The sequence below is a fragment of the Rhinoraja longicauda genome, chromosome 6 (assembly GCF_053455715.1).
Source record: "Rhinoraja longicauda isolate Sanriku21f chromosome 6, sRhiLon1.1, whole genome shotgun sequence".
Lineage (NCBI taxonomy): Eukaryota > Metazoa > Chordata > Chondrichthyes > Rajiformes > Arhynchobatidae > Rhinoraja > Rhinoraja longicauda.
Genome location: NC_135958.1, coordinates 70,282,486 through 70,304,786, shown reverse-complemented (window position 1 = coordinate 70,304,786; position 22,301 = coordinate 70,282,486). Strand labels below are relative to the sequence as shown.

General features: G+C 37.6%; 1 protein-coding gene across 1 annotated transcript in view; it reads left to right on the top strand.

The window, feature by feature from the left end:
* LOC144594748 (TBC1 domain family member 16-like) overlaps window positions 1–22,301 on the top strand; it is a 77,851-nt gene that overhangs the window by 40,152 nt on the left and 15,398 nt on the right. The window contains exons 4-6 of the mRNA XM_078401592.1: window positions 4,213–4,861; window positions 10,636–10,845; window positions 14,519–14,666. Coding sequence (XP_078257718.1) covers window positions 4,213–4,861; window positions 10,636–10,845; window positions 14,519–14,666 — 1,007 coding nt within the window. The remainder of the gene's footprint in view (window positions 1–4,212; window positions 4,862–10,635; window positions 10,846–14,518; window positions 14,667–22,301) is intronic.

The window sequence follows — 22,301 nt, the reverse complement described above, 5'->3', positions numbered from 1 at the left end:
CACCTACACCTACCTGATCTCCCGGTTGTTAAACACTTTAACTCCCCCTCCCATTCTCACACTGACCTTTCTGTCCTCGGCTTCCTCCATTGTCAGAGCGAGGCCCAACACAAATTGGAGAAACAGCACCTCATATTTTGCTTGAGCAGCTTACACCCCAGCAGTATGAATATTAACTCCTCTAACTTCAAGTAATCCTTCATTTCTCTCTCCATCCCTCCCACTTCCCAGTTCTCTGACCATTCTGAATATCTCCGATTACATTTATCTCTGTTTGTTTTGTTGTTGCCTTCTCCCAGCTAACAATGATCTATTCTACATGTTTCATTGATCTCCATCCCCTTTGTCTCGTTTTCACACCTTACACTTCCTTATCTCTGTAGCTCCCTCTCTCATGACTTCAGTCTGAAGAAAGGTCTCGACCCAAATCGTCATCCATTCCTTCTATCCAAAGATGCTGCCAGTCCCGCTGAGTTACTCCAGCATTTTTTAATCTATCTTCAGTTTAAACCAGCATCTGCAGTTCTTTCCTACCCAGGTATTTAGTTTGGTTTCAGTAGATGTGGAGGGTGAGAACACTATGGTTCAACAGCAATCCATTCAACAGTAAGAATCACAGTTGGATTAATTGAGAAAGGACAGTCTGTCTCCCAACGAATCTCAAGGACCTTGTACCAAAGTACGGCATGTAGAGACTGTTATTAGAAGGTTTTGTTTCATTTTCGCTTTTAATTTTTAAAGGAGGGATGTAACTTATGTGTATAATATTTGAACACAAACGACGATTGTTCCTTTACTGCTGCCGTCCCTTGAAAGATTGTTTGAATTAAGTAATAGGTGGCTTGCTTTGAAACAGGATTTTGGCAGAGAAAAGTTGCTGAGGAAGGCTGTTTGAAAGAAAGGAACTGTCAGGATTCCAGTTGGCTTCACCAGCAGTTTAATGAACAAAGCATAATTTAAAATGTTGATTATTTCTGTTATCTTGCAGAAAATATTATGGAGAAACTCATACCAGTAAGTTCTTACAATAAATATGATGAGGTTATTGTGGGACAGTGCATATTGCAGCAGTGAATTCTGGTACTGAGGTGCACTTGGCTAAATGTAGACCGATCACTGTGTACTTAAAAAAACAATATTCCGCTACTTGCTAAGCAAACAAAAAGTAATGAAAAACCTTTAGAGACTTCTCTTTAAATATCTAATTTTGGATTTTATGCACTTTTATTGTGAATGCAGACATGTTTATGAACTATTAAACTGATAGGAATATATCAGTGTACGGAGGATTTGAATTTATAAAGTACTTTCAAAGAAGAAAAATTAAAGTGGAATAAGATGTAGAAGTTTTGAAGGATTGAGATACATAAACCCAAGATGGATTTAAGAGGATAAACTTCAAATTTAACATTGTCACTGTCATCTTCTGTGTACAGGCCAGACATTATAATGAACTACTTTCTGCATATTTTATCAGGTTGTATGATCTTACTTCTTAAGTAAGATCACAAACATTTCCTTGCGAACAAGCTAGTGACACTAGATAATCAATTTATAAAATGCACTAACATGACTTTCTTCTGGTATAAATAAGATTTAATATAGTGTCTCATGATTAATAACTGCCAGTTATAGTTCTTTTGTCAGCACGCTCAATTTGAGTTCAGAAGCTGATCTGGCGATTTATGCACAAAATTCTGAGCTAAATAATTGTGTGAAGCACTGGAAAAGTGTTATATTGATGGAGGTACTATTTCAAAATTGAGACATTAAAGTAAAGCCCCTTCTACTCTTGGTTAAATGACATAATGGAATATGTGACTATTTTGATGAATAGCAGATTTATCTTTGGTATCTTGGCTAATATTTTTCTGATACTCGACTCAACAAAAACTGATTATTGATACTTTATCATATTATTGCTGGAGTTAGCTTATTTTGTGCATGTTGGCTCCTGATTCCTGCATTACAACTGTGACATTTCTTCAAACATACTTTTTTTAAGTATTTGCAAAGCTAATGACTAATGAAAATCCTTTTGAAACTTTTCTTATAAAAAAACAGAATTTTCGATTTAATATGCTTGTTCTGTTGTCAGTGTGGTCACATTTATGAGTTATTTATGTGATAAAAGTGATGAAAGACAATATGCAAAAGCAAATCATTTTCTTATAGAGGCTTTTGCATGGCAGAATTGGTAAAAACTCGCTGTTTTCAAGAGTCAATAAACTATACGGAGGAATCTTGTAGAATGTTATCATATCATATATATACAGCCGGAAACAGGCCTTTTCGACCCTCCAAGTCCGTGCCGCCCAGCGATCCCCGTACATTAACACTATCCTACACACACTAGGGACAATTTTTACATTTACCCAGCCAATTAACCTACATACCTGTACGTCTTTGGACACCATCGCATTGTTTTTTTTTTAGTAACTCTCTATTTGGATATTGTTATCAGTGGAACTCTTTCCCACACTTCTCTCCCTCCACTCAGGATAATTCAGGGCCAAGGTCACTTAACTCTGCAGCTTAAGGCTTAACTCTGCAGCTTTTAAAGCAGTGGTATATATTTTTCATTTTTTTCTGGAGCTTTTTTCAAATATGGACTGGAGTTAAAATGAGCCTGCTTTGCAATATGCCAGAAATTGGGTTTAGCACTGAAAGTGTTCCTGCCACTCTCAAGGTTTTGATAATTTCCTTTTCCTAAGATTATTAGCTGCTTTGTTAATTTCTGGAGACTCCTCACAAAATTTCTGCTGAATGACACAAACACTGGAGCAAAGCCCTTCAGGCTGAACAACTGAGGCAAAGTATTGATTTTCTTTCATATACTCACCACTTTTTTTTTCATGACCATCATGTCATATTACAATCTATCCAAAGACAAATGAGATTGGTCAATAGTCTTTAGATGCGATCGGACAGTAAATAAAAAATATCCTGTTTCTATTTCAGATTTCAAGCAACTGTTTGTTTTTTTTAGTCAATATGTATAGTTTAAAATCCACTTCAAGCATTTTGAAAGCACAATGTAAATTCTGCAAGATTGCCATTTTTTGTTAGTATTGAGTTATTATTAGTAGAATAAGAGTAATAATAATTTTTCAAAGTAGGCCTTTAGGGTTCTATTGTAATTTTTATCAGTTAAAACCAAAAACATCATCCTTGACTATAATGTTATTCCGTTGATATAAACTTTAGAATATCTCCATATTATGATGAAGAATGTGGAGTTGCTAGAGAGGGTACAACCAGGGTTTATAGGGATGATTCTAGGGTTTGGGTGGTTATAGTCATTAGAACAGTGGGAGAAGTTAATATAGTAGATTTGAAGATCTACTTGTGAGAGCGGGCAGAATTGAGAACTATCAGTATAAGATGGTCAGTAATGTATGCAATGAGGAATTTGGGATTAGCTTCTCTTTCTTTAAAATGGTCAGGTTTATGAATTTACTTTAACAGGAAACAGTTGAGTTTAGTTTAGAGATCCAGCATGGAAACGGACTCTCTAGCCCACTGAGTCTACGCTGACCCAGGTCACCCGTTCTATGTTATCCCAGTTTTGCAGCTTACACACTAAGGGCAAATTACAGAAGCCAATTAACCTATAAACCTGTACGTCTTTAGAATGTGATGAAATAAGAGCACCAGGAGGAAACCCACGTGGTCACAGGAGAATGTACATACCAACTCTGTACAGACAGCACCCATAGTCAGGATCGAATTTGGGTCTCTGGCACTATAAAGCAGCAACTTTACTGCTGTAGCGCCGCAGTTGAATAATTTTAAGGAGAAGCTAATTAAGTATATAACAATGGTTGGAATAGATGATTAGCTGGTAATCTAAAATGAAAAATTGTGGAAAGAGGCTTTTCTAGAAAATAACCAATGGTATGTCCCGGTTCTGTATTGCAAAAAAATGTTAATTCTTTTGTATTAAGAGAGGAAATGCAAAAAGATCATAAATTGTAGAGAACACCATATTATGTTTTATTTCACTTCTGAGATGAGGATGTTAATCTTAAAGATTGCATATGACTTCATCTTCCCTCACTTGTCAAGCCAAATGCTGAACAAAGTAAGTTTGTAATCAGTACATATGGGAAGGTTTGATTGCAGATTAATAATTCATGTCTTTGCATTTTGTTTTTCACTTAAAATAATTTCCTTGGCTTTTCTTTCCCCTTTTTCCATCTTCACATCCAGGTTACTTATGCATACATTTGGAAAAAGATGAATCACTGGGAACTACTCTTATTATCACCTGGATCCCAAACACCCGTATTCAACGACAAGATGAGGAAGCTTTAAGGTATATCACTCCAGAAAGTTCTCCAGTACGAAAAATACATCGTAGGAGATCCCGGCATGCACAATCTGCTGTGGTGCAACAACATCCAAACAGCACAGCACATAAACAAGTTTTGACTTCACCAGAGGATGATGAGATAATAACCGTATCACGGAGTTTGACCAATTCCATGTACGTTGTCTCACCAGAGGTGCAACAGAACGCATCTCAGCATTCCCTCAGTTTGCATATCTCCCGTGGAACATTGCAGCAAACTCCCAGCGATTCAGAAAATGCTTCAGAAATTGCTTCATCATTAGATTCATCGTTAATCTGCCCAGATGACCGCAAAGGTCTGGACGTTCCAACAGAATATCAGGACGAAGTTAATAATAAGCGAGATGAAGGACAACAAGAGGCAACGAGTGATCTAACCGCCGATGATGTCAGCAGAGATAGCATGGTTGGATCGGATTCTGATTCTTTCTCTCCATTATGTCTCTCCCCGATTGGTGACCCAATGGCAGAAAGTAGCAGATCTGTGTTTCTTGATGCAGGAAGCAGGTACTGTCACCAGAAATATCCGTGATATTATTGAAACAGTTTTAAATACTTTATTTAACATTTTGTAACAAAATATAATTTCAAAGACATAATTATTGTTGCCAAAAAAATTAAGCACAATGCTAGTTAGTCCATCTGTTGGATGAAGCAGGGCACAACATCATAAACAATATGTAAAAAGGGTTGCATAAAATAACTTGCTTCTGAAAGACCTTATCTGATATTTCAAATGTAGCTTTACCCAGAGATTAAGGAGGAGTTGCAAGCTTGGGAAAACAGGAAATTGTTTGCATGCAGAGGGATCATGGTTGCTCACATCCTTGCTTCTGCCTGCAAACATTTTGCTGAAAACCAGCTGTCCTTTTGGCTGCTTCCCATTTCTCATCTCCCTGCTGTTCCTCTATGATAGTTTCAAATTCCACATGTTTGCTGAAAATCTCAGCTCTTCTCGACTAAACCTTTCAGTCCCTTTATTGCTGCAGTCCAGTGATACTCATTTCCCCCCCCATTTTTTTGGCTTGGAAGAGATTATTTAAGGATATCATAAAACATGGGGATGTTGAGGGTTTCAGAGGAAATGAACATATTACAGGAATGTGAGGAAATGGAAATTGGACAGCAAAGTAGGTAGGATCATCTATGATATCAGCTGGAAATGCTACCAAAACATGGCGGTGCCTGCATGTGTATATATGCAAAATGAATTTCACTGGGTATTTGCACATGTGACAAATAAAGCACCATTGAACTATTAGATACCAGAGAAGGCCTGAGAGAACGTATGGTCAACTTCTACTTTCAGAGCATAAGAAATAAAAGCAGTAGGCTGTTTAGCCACTTCAGTTTGCTCCGCCATTGGCTAGAATCATGATTGTTCATTTATCTCGGCACCATTTCCCTTGAATTCCTACACATCTAAAATCTATTGATCTTTGTCTTAAATAAACTCACCAAGTGGGGCTATTTCTTGTGTTCTTAAAATGTCCCCAAGTTAAACATTGTGAGAACTGAAGTTGATGTTTTTGCAAACCACCACTTATTCCATTTCCCAATTCCGATATGTGTTGCTGGCTCAAGATAAAACTGGATTATACGTAGCTTTGAGCAATCTATTTGATCCTAAAAAGAGCTTGCACGCCTTTTTTAATTGCTCCGCTCAAAATAGGTTTTTAAATTAAATGTTAAATTCTAAAGTTGGCATAATGCCAAATTTTCCTTGCAATGATCTTGCAACAAACTTTGTGATATTTTGCCGTATGAAGCTATGTGAGTGTGTTTTGTTGTTACTGAGTGAAAAGGTCACATAAGACTGATGCCATCTTTCGAATGATTACCTTACTGCCACGTGTTTGATAAAGTCTGGGACTGATATTATGCAACAGTTGGGAACAGAGTTGTAGTTTGAATTTTGAAAATCAATATCTGTCATTTTCTTGAGTTTCCTATTGGTGATATTGCCTCCAAGTAGTTTATGACACTAAAGAACGGTTAAAATGGGTGAGAATCCAAAACAAAACTAAATTGAACTCTTAATTATTTGTATTGCATTAACGAATTAGGATTATCATCAACCACAAAGTACAGAAATTACAAATATTGTGTTCAGAATATGATTGCATATGGGCTCCTTTTCTGAACATACACACGGGAGGAAAGTGAGAGACGGGATTTGAGAGGAGTGGACATTTGAGGACTTATTGTCAAATAAATCATATTCTACTAATTAAGGCTTTGTGTGATCACTTGCATAGTGATCCCGAAGAAACAAGCTATATAAAATGTTTAATATTCTGACTGTTTGATTTTATTGTAGAATTAGTCTACTAGATGGTACCAAAACCATGATTGGCTGACAGAACAGATAACCGAAGGTGTTTCTTAAGAAATAGGGTAAAATATATAATTAGAGATCTTTGTGCAGTGAAAGTTTGGTGTGAGAATAATCAAAAAATGAGAAATTTTAACATTTGAGCAGCAATGAAAATTACTGTTGTACAAACAACAATTTGTGTGGCTGCCAGTGAAGTGGTGATTAAATTCTGAAGTGAAGGAAGGGCCGTAAGTCGATGATCATAGATATAAGATTGCAGGATAGTTTTAGAGCTATTAGCATAGAAATGGACCATTTGGCCCACCTTGTTCCTGTCGACCAAATTGACATTTGCCTGCATTTAGCCCATTGCCCTCTACACCCTTCTTATCTACATATATGTCCAAATGTCTTAGACAATAGACAATAGGTGCAGGAGTAAGCCATTCGGCCCTTCGAGCCAGCACCACCATTCAATGTGATCATGGCTGATCATTCTCAATCAGTACTCTGTTCCTGCCTTCTCCCCATACTCCCTGACTCCGCTATCCTTAAGAGCTCTATCTAGCTCTCTCCTGAATGCATTCAGAGAATTGGCCTCCACTGCCTTCTGAGGCAGAGAGTTCCACAGATTTACAACTCTCTGACTGAAAAAGTTTTTCCTCATCTCTGTTCTAAATGGCCTACCCCTTATTCTTAAACTGTGACCCCTGGTTCTGGACACCCCCAACATTGAGAACATGCTTCTTGCCTCTAACGTGTCCAACCCATTATTAATCTTATATGTTTCAATAAGATCCCCTCTCATCCTTCTAAATTCCAGTGTATACAAGCCCAGTCGCTCCAGTCTTTCAACATACGACAGTCCCGCCATTCCGGGAATTAACCTAGTAAACCTACGCTGAACGCTCTCAATAGCAAGAATATCCTTCCTCAAATTTGGAGACCAAAACTGCACACAGTACTCCAGGTGCGGTCTCACTTTCCATATAACCATATAACCATATAACAACTACAGCACGGAAACAGGCCCGTTCGGCCCTACCAGTCCACGCCGACCACTCTCTCTGACCTAGTCTCATCTACCTGCTCTCAGACCATAACCCTCTAATCCCCTCTAATCCATATACCTATCCAATTTATTCTTAAATAATAAAATCGAGCCTGCCTCCACCACTTCCACCAGAAGCCCATTCCATACAGCCACCACCCTCTGAGTAAAGAAGTTACCCCTCATGTTACCCCTAAACTTTTGTCCCTCAATTCTGAAGCTATGTCCCCTTGTTGGAATCTTCCCCACTCTCAAAGGGAAAAGCCTACCCACGTCAATTCTGTCCGTCCCTCTTAAAATTTTAAAAACCTCTATCAAGTCCCCCCTCAACCTTCTACGCTCACTGCCTGCTGTACCTGCATGCTTCCTTTCAGTGACTGATGCACTAGGACACCCAGATGTCGTTGTACGTCCCCTTTTCCTAACTTGACACCATTCAGATACTAATCTGCCCTCCTATTTTTACCACCAAAGTGCCTAACTTCACACTTATCCACATTAAACTGCATCTGCCATGCATCCGCCCACTCACACAACCTGTCCAAGTCACCCTGCAACCTCATAGCATCTTCCTCACAATTCACACTACCACCCAGCTTTGTATCATCTGCAAATTTACGAATGGTACTTTTAATCCCTTCATCCAAGTCATTAATGTATATTGTAAATAGCTGCGGTCCCAGCACCGAGCCTTGTGGTACCCCACTAGTCACTGCCTGCCATTCTGAAAGGGACCCATTTATCCCCACTCTTTGCCTTCTGTCTGTCAACCAATTTTCTATCCATGTCAGTACCCTACCTCCAATACCATGTGCTCTAATTTTGCCCACTAATCTCCTATGTGGAACCTTGTCAAAGGCTTTCTGAAAGTCAAGGTACACCACAATCCTCTATCAATTTTCCTAGTCACATCCTCAAAGAATTCCAGAAGATTAGTCAAGCATGATTTCCCCTTCGTAAATCCATGCTGACTCGGAACAATCCTGTTACTACTATCCAAATGCTCCGCAATTTCGTCTTTTATAATTGACTCCAGCATCTTCCCCACCACTGATGTCAGACTAACTGGTCTATAATTTCCCGTTTTCTCTCTCCTTTCTTAAAAAGTGGGATAACATTAAAAGTCTTCTAAAAGTCTTACCTGCATTGCTTCTATAGTTTCCTCTGGCAGTTTATTCCAGATACTGAGTGAAAAAGTGCCTGTTAGGTCCATCTTAAATCACTTTCACCTCACCTTAAGTCTATTTCCTTTAGTTTTCTAATCCTCCACCCTGGGGAAAAAAACTGAGAATTCCCTTTATCCATGACCCTCGTGATCTTGTGCTCAATAATTTCACCCCTCAGCCTCCTATGCTTATTGGGTCATCCACCATGTATTGTATGTTGATTTACCTAATTTGGGTCATCCACCATGTATTGTACGTTGATTTACCAAATTTAGTTTTCATGGATACATGTGAGTCACGCTAACAAGGAATCACTTCTTTTACATCCAGGGTCGATTTAAGCAGCAGATGTGACATCTCAAAACTTTGCATCTGTGAGGTACTATGGACCATCAGCAGCAGCAGAATGGTATATGAGGAGGAATTTCTTTAGTCAGAGGATGGTGAATTTGTGGAATTCATTGTCACAGAAGGCTCTGGAGGCCAAGTCAATAAATAATTTTAAGGCAGAGATAGATAGATTCTTGATTAGGATGGGTCAGGGGTGATGGGGAGAAGGCAGAAGAATTGAGAGGGAAAGATAGATTAGCCATGGCCGAATGGCCTAATTCTGCTGATTAAGTGTTCTTGAGTTCAGAGGAAAATTTAAACTTTTTGGAACGGCATAAAAAATGACACGCTCAACTCCTACGATTGCTCAAAGATTCAGTTAAATGAGAAAAGTACATGATTTACCTGCAGGCACATAACTGCTAATCTGTACTTTTCATCAGTGACAAGGTAAAGGAATTAACACACGATTTCCACCAGTGGGCAATTCCAGCAGCAATTTTTAAATGCATTTCAATCATCTTTGACATCTTTTACTTCACTTATTTTTATGTAGCTTTTGGAGGTTTTTATTTGCAAAGGGAATCCCCTATTTTCATTGATGGTGAGATGCCAATGCAATTTATTTGCTTTCTTTCAATATGCTTGCTAATCGTACAAATTATAGGTTGTTCTATTTTGAAAACAAATAATTAGAGCCAAGTTTTGAAAAAGAGCTGAAACTCACTGCATATTTGGTATATCCTGGATGATACATTGCATGGAATGCTTTAGAGTTTGGAGCGTGAATTTTGAGTGTAACCTCTGATTTTAAATTTACTTGTAAATTTTTTGTTTTAATAACAAGGCATAATAATGATTATGTCTTCTGGTTGAACATGTTTTTTGGTAAGAAAATATTATTGAGTGCTTGTTCCACTGGTTTTACTGATTTTTTAAATCTATTTTAAACTGGGACTTGGTAATAACCTGTAAAGGGAATATACTTACCTTACTGAAGCTGCTGCACTCATCTCTGATGGAAATGAATTAATATATCTGCCTGACCCAAGGAGCTGTGTTAATCATCTATTAACTCTGCACCTGTATTGTTGAAGTATAACATAATTCAAGCCAGTATCTCCAATGATAGTCATTTTACTTTCCTAGTTTAGTTTATATTTTAATAATGTGTGACCATGGTAAAAATAGCTATTGAAATTATTAACTTTAATTAAAATAGGCGTGAATGGATTATTGATAGCAAATTTAACTAACAGTTAAAATCCTGACTTCGGATAGACTAATTCGGTAACATTAATCGTAAATTTACTATTGCTGTTTTGCCTGTTTGTGTTTCCCAACTAAACACTGTAATTTTACCTCAGAAAATGGGCTTTAATAATCACTTTCTCTCCCCTTTTTCCTCATTATACAGAGGGATGTGTGAAGAACATATGGCTCATTTGGCGAGCACCATCTCAGACCACTCTTCTGATGCAGAGTACACTTTGCAGTTTACTGAGAATTGCACACAACCGCATAGCACAAAATGGGAAGAGCAGCAGAAGGTGTTGGCACTTGAGCAACTCTATGGTGTTTTTAGAGTTGATTTGAGCCAAATGCGATCACTGCGCCTTTTTTTCAGGTTAGAAATCTAGCTCCCATTAATATAAGGGATTTCTCCATTTATTATTTCTTTCTTTTTTTCTCCCATTTGAATGTTTCATCTATAAAGAGAAGCTCAAAACAGTTTAAGCAAAAGATGCTCTCTCTATAATCATTTTCGATTGTTACCTGGAATAATTCCAACATGCTCAGTGGGCTTAATTGGCAGTACTGATAAGGAAGATACTACTGCCTGTGCTGCATGAAGGTGTGGTAAAGCCTGCATTTTAAAACCTATTGTAATGTATGTGTTATCATGTCATTAATAAATGCTGCTTGCTTAATCCTTCAGTTGTTGAAATCGTTGTACTGGGAGAATTGTTATGCTTGTTCCTTCATGTTAAATTGATCCAGAACTCATGCTGGCAGTTGATTTTTAGTTCTAACTTTGGACTGGATTGATATTTTTCATCAGGGTTTATATTTGTGGATGCTTTCTTGATGACAAATAAAGACATGGAATTTCTTTTTTCTATGATATAATTTGTTTTGGAAATTATCAGGAAAAGAAAAAATATTGTTTATTAAATACCTGAACAATTTTTGTTTAATAGTTTAATCTGCAACGATTAAATCCAGATTGAATTAGTTGGATGATATATACAAAATGCTGGAGTAACTCAACGGGTCGGGCAGCATCTCAAGAGTAAAATGATGGGTCATATTTTGGGTCAGAACCCTTCTTCAGACTTAGTTAAATAAGAAATCCAGTGACTGAGCTCTTTAGACTTCCTTACAGTTAGGACAGACTTTTGAAGGAATAATAATAATATAATTAACCATTGTTTAATTTGGATTTGGCAATGTCTTTATTTCCTGGACACTAAAATGCAACATTTGATGCAAATGAATAATAATTAAGTAATGATCTTTTTTTTAAAACTGCTGACTGATGCACCGTACTTTGATTCCAGATTTCTCAATATCCTATTTTCTATGTTTTCTGGAAAGAATAGATAGTTGACCTTCACTGAGCCTCTTTTAGCTAATAACAATTAAACGCAGACAAAAATAATCAAAAGCAGTTGGAGACTGTGTTTTTTAATAAATTCATCACAGATGAGTAGAACCAGGACTCATTGCGAAGGGCTTTACCATTATAAATATATACGTTTCAATTTCTGGTCTCTTTTCAAGACTTGGACAAACCACCGAAGTTCGTGTATTGATCTTCATGTATTGACCTTTATTTTGTTAAGCTGACAAATGATGGATGTTGCTGGCCATTGAATGTTAAGTTTTGCAGGCGCTATTTAGTAATTCATCGTTACCACTTTGAATGAAGTTAAATTGGATTATATGCACACAGGTTGATACTTTTGTGCATAATGTATGAACTATAAAGCAAATAGTTTCAAGTTTGGAATGTCTATGGAAAGGAGCCAACAGGATGCAGCTATTATTACTAAGGAGGCAGGATGAAGGGTGTCACCCAAATTTGAGTGAGTCGCCGACAATCTGTAGTTGCAACAGTTTATTTGATTGGATGCAGGTTATATTGCTTTGGTTTTATCTGCAATAACATCTTTCAATGTCTTTGGGTTCAAAATAATTAGCATAATTGAAATATTAATTCTTGTAATTATTTCACCATTTTAGATGGATTTAAATAAGCTATTTAACCCAGAAAATGGAGATTGCAATATTTTAAAAAATATATCTAATATCGATGTGAATTTGACTACCTATATAGGTGATTTGGAAAAGGTTGACTTTAAGTAGTTGTGATGTATTAAATGCCAGCCTAAGGAAATGTCATCTCTGGCTTTGAAGGAAAGCATTGATGTTTTTTTTTTAAATTGCTTTCTCCCTTTATTCTTGTTTTGCTTACTTTGCATACCCCTTGTGACACCAGAATGCATTAACATCTAATTATAATTGTCTTTCTGCTGATGCATAAGATGATAAGAATATGAAAGTGGCCTTCTGATAACAACACAGTGCTGTGGGATTACTGTCGTGCTGTTTTATGAATTAATGCCATTCAGCACTGAATGTTCTTTGCAGTTTTTAAAATGAACATGTTCTGTATTTCCACATCAATAAATAGTTTATTTTATCTTTTCTGACCATGACTGCTAAAAATAGTCTTCAATTCCCCAAAGAATTTACATGAGTCCCAGTCATCTTGCGGCTTCAGCATTATTAGATGATATAGGTTTGCTGCTTCATGTTAAATTCATACTTTTGGTTCGTTTTGATTGGAAGTGGTACCACTTTCACTCTCCATTTTGGAAAATGGAATAAGAGTGTATTTAAAATACAGCCTTTTGTAGGAGTGTTAAAAACCGTAGTCACTTTAAAACAATGAATAAGTGGCAACCAAACACTTGACTAAAAATAATACATGGAATTATTCATTTGATGTCGTCACCATTTGAATCTTGAGGACTAAAAAGCTACAAAGAAAGTAATTTCCTGAGATTTAATCACAGCACAATTATAAAATGCTTCTCTGTATGTTTATGAAACTAAAAGATCATTATTCATAAACAAAGATATATTTAACTAAGAAGTGCACAATACGTTCAGATATTTCATAGCCTCAGCAAATACCTTTAACATTTTACTTTTAAATGCTCAGAAAATTGTAGGAAGATGCATGTAAATGTCTTTCCATTTTTAAATAGAATTCTGGATTGCAACTGCTTCTGTAATTGACTCTAGAGTACAAAATCCATTTCCTCAAGTACATCATTAGTGTACTTGGTTCTTTGCGATCAAGGTATAAAGAAAGTAAAGATTACACAGTGTGCTTCTCAATCAATAAACACTTTCACTGCTCTATTCACTTAGTAGATGGTACTTCAGTGGTCGCCTATCTGAATAGAAATAATGAAAGGAGAGGTGAGATTTCCTCTTAAGTATCTGAATAACATGGCACTTTAATGGATTGCAAAAACATTTGCCTGTAAAAATGTTTATTGAATAGTTTAGCATTTGCTCAGCCACTTGTATTCTTTTTGAAAAAGAATTGTCAAACATTCCAAACCCAACTTCAACTTTTTGTATTATTTGTTTGAAATTATCTGATTTTTCTTCATGCATGTCATTATAACAATATTGCTGATTTGATCTATATCAGTCCATATTTAAATGTCTTCTGTAGATTTATGAAGTATAATGTTGAATCTTATGGTGCCCAAATAGTGCATTTAAAAGACAGTAATACTTGCAAACAATGGGTCTGTTGCCATCTGTAGTCAACGTGGTGATGGAAGTTTACAAGCCCAAATGTTCATGTTCTACTTTCTCCACAGATGTTCATTGAAATGCTGTATGCTTCCAACTTGTTGTATTTTGTTTGTTTTTCTATAATTGCAGAATTTTGCTCCATATGAAATAATGTATTCTGCCAGTATGATATTAAATTATCCAGCACAGAACAGCACTTGGAAAAAAAATGTTTATAATGCACAAAGTCAATTCACTCCAACAACTTGCTTTTGATAAACTGTGAAGCCTGGAGTACTATTTATTGTCTCCCCATTTGGAGTTTGGCATTAAATCCATTCTTAATGGCTATGAACAATCATTCGTTTCTTTTGGAATTAATGTACATATATTGGCTATAAATAAAACAGAAGGGAAATCTGATAGAGGGAGGTACGGAAACAATATAATATTCTATATCTCCAATGTTTTTTTCCCAGTGATGAAGCATGCACATGTGGACAACTTGTCATCGCTAGTCGGGAAAGTCAATACAAGATCTTCCATTTTCATCATGGTGGACTTGATAAACTCAGTGAAGTTTTTCAACAATGGAAATATTGCACTGAGACTCATCAAAAGGACCAGGTATGTATTAAAAAAAAACATACTGAGCCAGGGACCAGGCAATCTGAGGTGATTTTGAGATATTTTTCTGATTCAAAGCTATTTACATACCTCATTGTAATATGGAAACAGGTTCTGAATTAATTATATTGCATATTTGAAGATCACCACAATGCTTTGGTAATTGTGGATATTTTGTCGTGAAATTTGCTTTTAAAGTTGCAAGAAAGTTTTCTTTCACCTGTCTTAAATGTTTTCTCAATTTTTTAGAAATATTCAGAAGTCAATTGTATTGAGCTGGATCGCAATACATTGTGGGGATGCATGAGCATTTGGAAAAATCAATTAGCAGTTTCTTCGCAGTTTGCTTTTACACAAATTGGTAACAGACCATCATCAGTCGGCACATCTCCGGCAGACACTGTTTTCAAAGCAGTCTGGTCTATGCATGGTGACCCATGCGAATAGATTATGGTTGAAAAGGGTTCTGGCTTGCACGAATAGTACAATGGGGATATTGTTGAATCAAGATTCTTCCAAGCTTGGAATCACCAACCCCCACACCCTTCATCTGTTTTGGAAGTGAAACATGACAATGTGAATGAAGTATATTTCTACACCACGATAGAGATAATTGCAAAGTTACTAGTTATTGTTGGGAATATTCAGCTGGTCAGATAGCATTCACATAGGGAGATTGATAACTTTTTATAATACTAGGAAAAGTTAGAAATCAAGAATGTTTGAAGTTGCGGCAAAGGAGGAAAGACTAAATGACAGAATGATAATGGTGAAGACTTATTAATTGTAACTGCTAGTGAGAAACACATGAATTTTACAAAGGGGAAAATCTGTGCTGGAATTATGAGAAGCAAAGTAGAGAAGCAAAACATTTCCAACAGAAAAGCAGCATAAAGTGGCGAGAGGATAACAGTTAGAGATGCAGATTGTTGACTTTTTTATCAAAACTAACTAGTACTGATGCAAACTGATACTGATTGAGGTGGCACAGCGGTCGAATTGCTGCCTTACAGCGCAAGAGACCCGGTTTGACCCTGACTATGGGTGCTATCTATATGGAGTTTGTACATTCTCCCTGTGACTGCATGGGTTTTCTCTGGATGCTCCAGTTTCCACCCACATCCCAATGACCTGTAGGTAATTGGCTTCTGTAAATTGTCCCGAGTGTGTTGGATAGTTCTCGTGTATGGCTGATCGCTGGTCGGCATGCACTCGGAGGGCGAAAGGGCCTGTTTCCACACTGTATCTCTAAAATTAGTACTGACGCAAACTGAGAAGGCTGCTTATCTGAAATTGTTAAAATCTGTCTTGTCATAATAACTGTAAAGATCCAAGTCAGAATAAAGCCAGTGCTTCTCAAACTTGCATTGAACTATTGAAAGCATAAGTGGGATAGACAATTAAAATGACACCAAGAAGTTCAATTATATTTAGGTACTAAAATGTTGCTCTTGCAAATTAATTTTTTTTTAAAAAATTTCTTCATGAAAATTAACATCACAATGATGGGCTACATCTGATTTCACATCACGAACTCTGCAAAGTTTAAGGATTATTTTAAATTTATGTCGTTATTTAAGCCCCACGCACAATCCCATATGTTTTACAAATAAAGGTTACCTTTTCAGACACTTTTTGATTAATTTATTTTACTTGGCTCATTTTAATAAGAAAGGTCTCGAAAGAAACACATTTTTTCAGCATGAGATGCAGCAGGTGCGACAGTGGATGCACTGCACAGATCATTATTTAAAACTCTAGGGATCCTGAAGAATCTGACAATTTCCAGAAGAATTGTGTCTCCTTCTCCACCCCATATCTGAGAAATCTAATTATAGCAGAGGAGAAGGATCACCCACTGGCAAGGTTGAAGCAAGAAAGAATTAATTAACTGGACGTTATTTTTAGCAAACTCTGAGAGATACAACAGTCTTTTTGTTTAAGAAAACTGATTAGCAGTGAACAACAATAAAAATTGAATAACAATGTTGTGTCCGACATCCTATATGTCTATCTATAATGCTCTTCCCATTTTCTCTTGCCTGTGCTGTTTAACTCTCTTTAAAATCTACGTACATCCATTTAACAAATTGGTACTCTCTACAGATTTAGGAAGATGTAGGCCCAAGAAACTGTGGATGCTGGTTTACCAAAAAAACCCACAAAAAACTGGCAAAACTCAGCGGGTCAGGCAGCATTTCTGGAGAATATGGATCGGCGATGTTTTGGATTGGGACCCTTCTTCAAAATCTAGATTATATTTTGGGTCCCGATCTGAAAAGTCATCTTTCCATGCCCTCCAGGGATACCTGCTAAGTTACTCTAGCACTTTTTAAAAAATGTAAGAAAATCCATTAATTTAAGAACTCTGTGATATCTCAGAATGTCCACTGTTCTACGGTGTTAATGGGATGTTTGTATTCTAATTTTTTTCTTCAGCGTGTTGAATTAAGATAGCACAATTGGAATCCTACACGTCTTTATCGTTAGTATAAGAAACAATGAGAGAGATTTCCACTGCATTTAGGATCTCATTCTCACATTTCTGGCATTCGTGACTCAGCTGTAGAGATTCCCGAGATGGTCACGCCACGATTCACACAGGCTCTGGTTTCCTGCACAGATGACATCAGACTTTGTATAATGCTTTGCAGCCCGAATGACAACTTTTGGATAGTGTTTAGTTTAGTTTAGAGATACAGTGTGTAAACAGGCCATTCAGCCCACCGTGTCTGTGCCAACCAATGATCACCAGTACACTATTATCCTACACACATAGGGACATTTTACAGAAGTCAATTAACCTATTCTTTGGAATGTGGGAGGAAACTGGAGCACTTGGAGAAAATCCCACGGTCTCAGGGAGAACGTACAAACTCCACACAGACAACACCTGAAGTCAGGATCGAACCCGGGTCTCTGGCACTGTGAGGTAGCAACTCTATTGCTGCTCCACTGTGCCGCCCCAATCCTTTCATACCCAGGCACTGAGAAGTCCCTTTTTCTAGCATTAACATAAATAAAACAAAACGTGATAGAAACATTCAGCAGATCAAGGTGCATCTGGTGTAAAAATAAAATGTTTGTTACTATTATCAGAATTGAGAACAGTAAAGGGAGGGAAAAGGAGCAAGGGAAGGACAAATCTGATGTCAATAAAGTATAATTGGATCATTGAAATTGTCCCTGTCGTGTTGTTGAGGTAGCTGCTGACTCAAAAATGTATCTTGACTATATTTCCATTCACACTCTTGGGATGATACCTGTCCATTCTCCTGGTTTTCCCTTTTTCATCTGTTCTGACCAGGTAATTATTCATATCAGTACCTCTTAGTTAAGATTTTCTTCCATTATGGTTTATTTTGAAGCAACTCAGATGTGCATATAAATTTCTGAAAGTCCTGGGAAATGTTGTGATTGCATCATTCATGGGCCTCAGTCAAGCAGGACATTTATGAGGGAATGGTTTTGGCATAAGTTGCTTTTTTTGTTTGGCTAAAATGCTTAGTGTTTCTTCGGGGTTCTTTTTCTGATGCTGCAAAATCTAAGTCCCATTTTCACATTTCTGTGAGTATTGAAGAATACATTTGGATTTTTTGGGTGTAGCCTCAACCACTCAGTACACTAGTTTCTTCAGTTCGGTCAACAGGATCCACATTCACTGCACAAGTGACAGAATCTGGAAACTTAGACTTAGAATTTAACTTGACAAGACAAAAGTCATCACCTCCAGGGGGAAAAAAAAGAGTTAGCAAGGCGGGCTGAAGGAAACATTTTAAAATAATAAAATGCTTACTATTGTGCACATTTATCATTGTTTGCGAGGCTGAAATGTATTTGTTGTGCTTCTGGCCTGAATGCAATCCAATAATAAGGTAGGGCATTATAAAGACACCAGATTAAAGTATTGTGTTACTCATCTATTCAATAGTTTTCATATTTCACAGGAAATCCAGAGTGCTTTTTCTAAGAAATGGTGTAAACATTGGAGCCAACAAATTCACCCATTAAATGTCAGTCCATATTGGCTTGTAGAAGGTGTACTTTTACACTGGAATTGATTGAAACAGTTTTTCTTTCCTTCCTTTCTCCACCTCTTTAAGCTGTTCTATCAAACAGCTTTCACAAACTGTGAAACCTCACCAAATGCTGATAACTAAGTTCACATTATTTAAGGCAGAGAGTTAGACTAGGGGCATCTTGGTTAGCTGTCTGATGCTATTGCTCTATAATTTAATTTGCATTTTGTTAATTGATTTTAGGAGTGCAATCACTGAGTGTTAAAACACGCCATATTAATTTAGTGTTTTGTGAAATCCCTTTGGCCTGAATTATAGCCTGGGCCATCTGTGGCTTTATGGAGACCCATTTAACTGCATTCTGTATGTGTTTCTTGATTCCATTCCAGTTAAATTTATTAGTGTTTGGACATTATGCTTTTTGTTACTTATATATTGCTTTATTGTTTAGTAAATGATTTCCCTGTAGAGACCATGATTTTTTTTTTGCTTGGTTCAAAGTAGCTGTGTGTACTTTAGTTTGGCAAGACTTTGCAAATGGTGAATTCTCACCATCTCAGCTGTGCAACTTCTAGCTGAGGCCAAGAAGAGCACTGGCATTTAATAGCAGGAAGGAAATGTGGGAACATCACCATACGAGACATCTCGATGCATCTTTAAAAAAAATTAGTGTGCAAATCATGGCAGTCTGTACTTTTTCAATACCTTTTTTACAATCAAGTTACTTGACCACTCCAGATTGCCAAATGCTGCTTGCAAGCATGCATCTTATATCGTGGAGTTCAAAACATTTAAAAGGAATAAGAGAGTCTGTGTTTTATATCAGTGGCTGTCATAAAACTCAAGGAACAATGGAATGATCGAAGCATGCATGGTGCCAACAACAATTTGCTTTGAAGTTCTGAAATCCCCATGATTCATCTTCTGGACATTGCTATGAATAACATAAACACTGCTGGAGAACGAAATAAAAATTGACATACTTTCTGCTCTTTTTTAAAAACTTATCCACCACAAGTTTTGGGGAAGAAGAAAAAGATGGCTATTGATCAGTTAGGTCAATTAGAGTTGACCGGTAAATTAGCATGTCCAACCTGAGTTCATAACTCAAATGTATTGGTTCCTTGATTGTAAATATTAGTAGTAATGTATAGTGCATAGGAATAGTCCGGTGAACCTCACATCGGCAGTAGGGAAGCTATTGGAGACGATTTTTCAGCATAGGGTTTACATGCATTTGGAAGATAGTGTGAATTGGGGATCATCAGTATGGCTTTGGCTGCAACAGGTCATGTCTTATAAATTTGATTGAGATTTTTGAGGAGGTGACAAAGGTGATTGATGGGAGGGCAGTAGATATTGTCTATGTGGATTTTAGTAAGGCATATGATATAGTCCACCACGTTAGGTAGATCCACAAGATTAAGATGTAGCAGATCCACAGTAACTTTGTAGATTAGATTTAAAACCAGCTTACTCGTAGAAGACATAGAGGCCATTAGTGGGAGTGGCCAGTTATTCTGGCCAGAGATATGTGACCAGTAGTTTGTACCGCAGGGACCTGTGCTGGGACCTCTGTTTTTTATTGTTTATTTATGTGTGTGTGTGTGTGTCTATATATATATGTGTGTAAGTATATATATATGTGGATATGTGTGTATGTATGTGTGTATGTGTGTATATGTGTATATGCGTGAATATAAAAATCAAATACTTAGATGTGGGTGTAGATGGGGTCATTAGTAAGTTTGCAGATGACACCAAAATTGGTGGAGTTGAGGACAGTGAGGAAGGCTATCAAAGGATATAAATCAAATGCAGATGTGGACGTAGAAATGGCTGATAGAGTTTAATTTGACCACAGTTAGTGGCGGTTCTTGACAGTATCGATGTACAGACGAATCTTATGGTCCAAGATTATAGTTCTGTGAAAATGGTAACATGATTAGATAGAGTAGAAAAGAAGGCATCTGGTATGCTTGCCTTCATTGATCTAGACATGGATCATGTGGCAGGTTTATAAAACTTTGATTAGGCCACAATTAATGAATTGTGTGCAGTTGCGGTTGTCCCATTACATGAAAGATGTGGAGGTTTTGGCTAGGGTGCAGCAAAGGTTTACCAGAATACTGCCTGAATTAGTGGGTATTATAAGGAGAGGTTGGACAAACTTGGATTTTTTTTTGTGGACCATTGGAGGTTGATAGGACTTGGTGGGAGTATACACCGATCAGCCAAAACATTATGACCACCTGCCTAATAAGCTGTTGGTCCTCCATGCACCGCCAAAACAGCGCCGACCCACCGAGGCAAGGACTCTACAAGACCCCTGAAGGTGTCCTGTGGTATCTGGCACCAAAACATTAGCAGCAGATCCTTCAAGTCCTGTAAGTTGCGAGGTGGAGCCGCCGTGGATCGGACTTGTTGATCCAGCACATCCCACAGATGCTCAATCGGATTGAGATCTGGAGAATTTGGAGGCCAGGGCAACACTGTGAACACTTCATCATGTTCCTCAAACCACTCCCGGACAATGTGTGCAGTGTGGCAGGGCGCATTATCCTGTTGAAAGAAGCCACTGCCATCAGGGAATATCATTGCCATGAAGGGTTGTACCTGGTCTGCAACGATGTTTAGGTAGGTGACACGTGTCAAATTGATGTCCACATGAACGGCCGGACCCAGGGTTTCCCAGCAGAACATTGCCCAGAGCATCACACTCCCTCCACCGGCTTGTCATCTTCCCACAGTCGGTTCAGACCAGACAGGATAGCCTTCGTTGCCCTCGCTCATCAATGAACCTTGGGTGCCCACCACCCTGTCGCCGGTTTGTGGTTTGTCCCTCCTCAGACCACTGTCGGTAGGTACTCGCCACTGCCGACCAGGAGCACCCCACAAGCCTTGCCATTTGAGAGCTGCTCTGACCCAGTCGCTGGCCATAACAATTTGGCCCTTGTCAAAGTTGCTCAGGTCTTTACTCTTGCCCATTTCTCCTGCATCCAACACATCAACTTCAAGAACTGACTGTTCACTTGCTGCCTAATATATCTCATCCCTTGACAGGTGCCGTTATAACAAGATAACCAATGTTATTCACTTCACCTGTCAGTGGTCATAATGTTTTGGCTGATCGGTGTATAACATTATGAAATGCGGAGCTAAACAATCAGAGCCTTTTTCCCAGGTGGAAATGTCAGATTAGAGGCCATAGTTTAAAGAAGACGTGAGAGGCAAGTTTTTTTTTTATGCAGAGGAGATTGTTGCCTGGAACGCACCGCCAGGGGTGGCGGTAAATGCAGATACGATGCTTGGGTTTAAACAGGTTTCACTGCATACAGCAATCCTAATTGAGCGGTTGTCTATGAACATTAAGGAGCAACTGCTTTACTGGACCTGAATTTATTTGATAGTAGTGACTACCCATGCTGAAATTAGCACTAGATCAAAGTAATTGACTTTTCAAAAAAGGAATAAAATTAATTCATTTATTCACAGGATTTAAACTGGATCCTGAGAATTCACCTGTCAGTAGACCAGTTAAAAGCACCAGCTGCCAACCTGATTGAATTTTTTATGAATGTTATTTCCATTTTGTACATTTTACTTCAGTAGAACA